Below are 5916 nucleotides of genomic sequence, written 5' to 3'. Positions count from 1 at the left end.
TGAAGTTGAATGAGCTAGAAATAGTCTCTGAAAACACAAGTGTTCTGTGAAGAGAAATCATATTTGTGTTTGCATGGAAATCTTGACTGTTTCCATGATATTTTCTTAGTGCTATGAAGGCATAAGGGAGGTAGGGGAGAAGAGGATAAGCTTTGATTTGATTAGTCCCTCTGCATGTGTTCCATCCTATACATAAATTCGGTGGAAATACAGTCTCTTCTGGTTGGTGTCATGAATTCTGTCTCTTTTAATTTGAAAAGTGAACAGAAACCAGTAACTCAATTAAAAGGGTTGTTTTAAATAGGTCGCAGGCAGGAGGCTGCACTGCTGGAGTGGGGAGGTCTAAACCCAGTTCCCAGCCCTCTTCCCCACCTGCCTCTCCCCAGCCTTGCAACCACTGCACGTGGCTCCTTCCCTGAGCAGGCTGTGCTGGGCTGTGACCTCACCAGCCACCCCCTCTGCCTGTACCTGGGGAGAAGGCCCAGCTATTGAGAGGTGGTCCTAAGGTTTATAAAATCGTCATTTAATTTGTGTTCAAAATATTTTTTTTTCTTCTTTCTGGAAGTCATACTTGATCTGGAAAATCAAATACAAAGATACCAGTCTTCTTTTCCTTACCCCCACTTGCCAATGTGTGTTCAAATTAAAAAAAAGGTTAATGAATTGCAGAGGAGACTTTGTGATGTGTGAAGGGAATTACCTTAGCTGTTTTCAAGAAAATATGTCTAAATCTCATTTAAAAATGAGAAAAATCTGTGTGTCACACACTGTCACTAATCACATTTTTATTTGCTAGAAGATTTTAAATGAGGGAAGGAGGAAGTGGAACCTGTAGAATTCTTGCTGGTCTTTGTATCAGTCAAGATCTGCCATCATTCTCAAGTTTATATTTTTAATATATAGAATTAAAATCTGGTTGCTGAAAATCAAAGGCCTTGTGTATATTTGTCATGGTATGGATAGTGATTTGTTTGGCTTTTTAATACTGCATAAACCCCAATTAATACCTGGTGTGTGTGTGATTGCAGACCTGTAAAAAAGGAAAAAAAGGACCTGCAGAGAAGGGGAAAAGTGGAAACGGAGGAGGGAAACCTGGTGGTCCAAATCGGATGAATGGACATCACCAACAGAATGGTGTGGAAAACATGATGCTGTTTGAGGTAGTGAAAATGGGCAAGAGTGCTATGCAGGTAAGATCTGGGTTATCCTGGGACTTGAATTATGTACAGTTTAAATAGAACAGTACTTTCCATGCACTTTAATCAAGTGAAGCCTAAAGTAATATTTTTCTTAAATTTCTTGGGTTTAGTTCCAGACAAAATAAAGTGGTTTTTCATTGTTAAGGTTTGAGTTTGAATGAACTAATTTTTTATTTTTAAATGTTAGGCATGAAGAATCACATATATAATGAAGAAACTCATACTATGATTAAAAGTAAATTTTCAGTATCCTGAATGAAGAAAGTTTATTTTAGATTACATGACTTTAAAGTCCTTTTTGTGTGACTGTAACTAAATATAAATGTGGTTTAGGCCTGTAGTTGCCATAGAAGTCTGTAGTTTGTTAATCCTTCCAGAGCTTAGATTATCTGAAAATAAATAGCTGCTTTTCTTCTCTGACATGAAGTAAAATCACAAACTACAACTTCAGAGCTCCTCTTTAAAATTTCCTGACCCAAATTCCAGCCAATTCCAGTGTAGCAATTTACATTAGCCATGTCAGCTTAGAGGGAGTTTAAGCTGTGCATTGGGCACTGCATTTACTATCAGGGCTGAAGTCAGACTAGTAAGAAATGGAGCACTTTTTCTTTTAAAAAATTCAGTCTAAAGTGTTTACTTGACTGTGAGTCTTCCAGTGGAGAGAGGGTTAAGGTGTGAGCCGGTCAGCCATGAAACCTTCCTGCTGACTCACTCATGTGACTCCTGGGCAGCCTGCAAGAAAGTCTGTCTTTGGGGCTGGAAATGTGGAATTTGCAGCTTCTGTGGTACCCATGCAGCGAGCTGGGCCGCTCTGCAGTGCTCTCAGGTGTGCAGGCTCCTGCACTGGAGCTGGGAACAACAGTGTGTTAATAAAATTGTGTGGGTTTATGTTTTTATGGCCTCAGCAGTAGGCAGTTTGTACCATACACCTGGATGGTTGCAACGTAATTGTGTGTAAATTGTGTGTTCTCCAAACTGTTATCACAGGTTTCCTATTGATTTGCTTCACATTAAGGTTTGTTAATAAAATGCTCTTGTTCCTCTTTAGTGACTACAGAGTAATTACTGTCCATGCAGTGGAGGGCAGTGCTGTCCATCCTGTTTTGGCAAATGTGCACGGAGCACATTTCATCAAAGGAACACTTTTTGAAATACAGGGAGCTGTAGCTGTTGGAACTGAACACCCAAAGAGTAGCTGTAGAGAAGTGTCATTAGCTTGGTGAGATGGGGTGGTTGTAAATAAAACACCCGATTCTGTAAAATATACCAACTATTTTGCACTCTTCCTCCAAAAAAGTTACAGTAGGAGGATGTGGCATTCCTGTGCTTTATGCTAAGGTGTCAGTTTTGTACTTGTATATTATGTTTATAGAATGAGTTCTTTATTTTGAGGACTGATATTATGGCAGTAGAGGATTATTGAGACATTTAGTTCTGTAATCCAAAAAACCCACAAACTTCAAGTTACTGAAGGAATGAAGAAGAATCACTCATGGAAAGCAGTTAAATAACATTGTCTTCAATTTATGAAAACTGAACGGTGCCTTTTTTATTTGTTTCCTTTCAGTCTGTAGTGGATGACTGGATAGAGTCGTATAAACATGACAGAGATATAGCACTTCTTGATCTCATTAACTTCTTTATTCAGTGTTCAGGCTGCAAAGGTAAGATACTGAAATGTGACTTTTAAGTAATATTGTAGTATAATAATATTTTGCTTGTATACTGCAGATGCTGTAGAAATGCTCCATCCCTGCAGCTAGTTTACATTATCAGGTTCTTGGAGTTAAACTAGGATTTTGGAAGGTGTGAGCAGGAGATTTAGAGATATTATAATTTAAAATGTAGATTAAACCTTTTGTATTTACAGCAGATAGAGTGCAATACTGGTACTTAACACTGGCTTCATCTTCCTCTGTTCCTGCTATTATTTCAGAAACCATCTCTCTTAGCACTGATAGTTTAGCTTGTTCAGTCTTGGCATTCTGGATTGGGTTTATCTGTTCCTATCAGTGAGTGTTTTAAGATTGCCTCATAGCTTTTGTAGACATGCTTGATGTAAAAGATAGAATGGACAACTTCATGGTGGCCTGTCTACAGTGAGCTGCTATTTCCATATTTTATCTTCTTCTTTATTTTCTGATTTTCTTTCCTCATTTCCACATCCTTCATTGTTTTTCCTCTTTCCCCTCTTTTTGAAGAGGAGGTAACTTACCCTGCAGTGTCACTGAGCTTGATAGAGCAGGACTGGCTGTAATTTGTTCTGCTCAAGCGTTTCCCTGTCCTGATAAACTTTGAACATGGTAAATCTGCAGAAAGCCAGCAGCATTCCTCAGAGGTTATCCCTGCTTTCAGGAGCAGTGACCTTTTGATTATTGGTACAAGATAAAGCTGCAGAATCTTTTAGTGCTTTCTGTGGTGATCCTTGTCATGAATTTTGCAGTAAACTTCGGGAGATCTTTTTGGTTTTTATATCACTATTTACACCCTAACAATTTGAGCCCAAGACATATAGAAATTTCATGAAATCACTCTGTTTAGTGGAGTGCAGAAGATAATAAGTAGCCATACAGCTCTTCAGAATTATCTTACAACATCTAGAATCTTGAGTTGTAAAAGGTCACTTTAGATGGTGTAATCTCTTGTTGATAAAAAGGTCTGGCTCAAGTGTCTTTGACTTCTGAATGTGAGTGACTGAGTAAATTCTAGATGTGTGTGTACATGCACATAAACACACTTCTTAAATAGAATAATAAACCCCCATATATATGTATATGTATGGTGTCAAGTGCTTGTTACACATGGATGCTAAAAAAAAAAAATGTGGAAATTATTTAAAAAATACATGTGTAAACTGTAGGTGAGCTGAAAATGGATCGTTTTTACGTTGTAGCAGGAGTCGTGTCATCTGCCATCTACCCACTTTCATATTAAAAGTGCTAACAGTTAAATATCTACATTGTAGGGGTTGTTACAGCAGAGATGTTCCGACATATGCAGAATTCTGAAATAATCCGAAAAATGACTGAAGAATTTGATGAGGTAATTTAATGAACTGTTGATTATTGATATTATTGAATTATTGATATTAATTTTATTTTTACCTGTCCTAATGTTGCTGGATCGTGTTGTTAAGAGGTTTGTTTCAAGGATAAGTTCATCTACAAAAATGACAGGGCTTTTTTGAGTGAAAATATTTAACTGCCTTATTTCACTGAACTTGTAAGACTAGGAAGTAAAACTCTGCATGTAACTTGTTTTATTAATGGTTTAAGAAATCAATATCGAGTGAGTTTTTAAGTAGTGGGAACTCCTACTACTGTGGGTCTGTGTGGGATGACTCCCCATTCCTGATGTGTGTGTAAGGCCTTAAATTCTCTTTTGTAATGGTTGCTAGATTTATTTCTATGCATTCATTAATCTATAAATTGTGGGGTTTTGAATTTGATTATGTTCCAGTAAAGACTAATACTTTCTTTCTTGGGGATTATAACTGTTTTTTCTTTAAGTTGTCACTTCCTGTCCTTTGAGTATTGGGGTAAATGGGATATGTTGGGGTTTTTTTGGTGGTGATTTTCTTTTTGGTTGGGTTTTTTTTTTTTGTGGATTTGAGTGATGTTCCTTTCACCCCATGTACCAAAGAACATGAAGGTAGCTTGAAAACCTCCTGCCCAAATTTGTCCAGTACAGAAATAATCCCTCCTCCCCCACATTAAAAAAAAAATCCTTAACTGAGGGGAAAATGTAATGCCCTTTTTTAAAAAAGGATTTTAGTGTTCCTTAGAAATATCTCAAGGCATAAATAGATTTGATTACTCTAAGGCAATATTGTATGAAATTTTTAAAGCCACAGCTCGGACTGTTTGCACATGGATTTTTTTTTCACTGTCATGCTTACTTTTTCTTGTAACAGAATTCTAATGAACAACTCTGATTTCTAATCCCTTTTCATGGGTACTTCTGTCATTTTTCAACCTGTATTGTTGTTCAACCTCTTAAAGAAACTCTTCACAGAAACACTGACACAAATGAATTTTTTTTCTCCTTGTCATTTTACCATGATTATTGTAAAGACTCCCAAATCAGGAAAGGAACACACATTAGTTATACTCAACGTCTTGTAGTTGGTCATCTTGTGACATCAGGAAGTTTCAGTCTGATATGTAAACATCTCCCTCAAAACTTTGTTATGGTCCTCAGTTGACTTTTCCTAACCCAGTCACTGCTCTGTTCGTGTGCTGGGTCTGGTGGAACCTGAAGCAGATTTGTAAGCCGTATGATTTTTCTTTTTTTCCTTCTTTTCTGGGAGTCAGAACAAGAAGGAGAAATTAGTAGTTAAAATGTTGTCTTTGTGCTACAACAAGCCTGAACTGCAAAGTTGGATGCATATTTATGGAATCAGATCCTTCTGATGTATCGTTTTTAGCGCCTTGGAGGTTTTGCCTTTAAAGTTGTACCCGTCTCTTTTTAATCTTTATTTCATGAAATCATTTTTAAGATGTTTGAAAAGAGTTTCCTTTTCTGTTTTCTAATAGGATAGTGGAGATTACCCACTGACTATGGCTGGCCCCCAGTGGAAGAAGTTCAAATCCAGTTTTTGTGAGTTCATTGGAGTACTCGTCCGGCAGTGTCAGTACAGCATCATATATGATGAGTATATGATGGATACTGTCATTTCACTGCTCACGGGGCTGTCAGACTCACAAGTCAGAGCATT

At 37.4% G+C, this 5916-nt stretch overlaps 1 protein-coding gene across 1 annotated transcript in view; it reads left to right on the top strand.

The window, feature by feature from the left end:
* The window catches only part of STAG2 (stromal antigen 2), a 38322-nt gene that overhangs the window by 4237 nt on the left and 28169 nt on the right, over positions 1–5916 (top strand). The window contains exons 3-6 of the mRNA XM_027898138.1: positions 1029–1190; positions 2767–2863; positions 4165–4241; positions 4350–4354. Of these exons, the coding sequence (XP_027753939.1) occupies positions 1110–1190; positions 2767–2863; positions 4165–4241; positions 4350–4354 (260 nt within the window). The 5' untranslated portion in view covers positions 1029–1109. The remainder of the gene's footprint in view (positions 1–1028; positions 1191–2766; positions 2864–4164; positions 4242–4349; positions 4355–5916) is intronic.

This window comes from Empidonax traillii, unplaced genomic scaffold, assembly GCF_003031625.1.
Source record: "Empidonax traillii isolate 1590-97213 ecotype Southwest subspecies unplaced genomic scaffold, ASM303162v1 scaffold20:size5563877, whole genome shotgun sequence".
Classification (NCBI taxonomy): Eukaryota; Metazoa; Chordata; class Aves; order Passeriformes; family Tyrannidae; genus Empidonax; species Empidonax traillii.
This window is presented reverse-complemented; position numbering and strand designations above follow the sequence as displayed.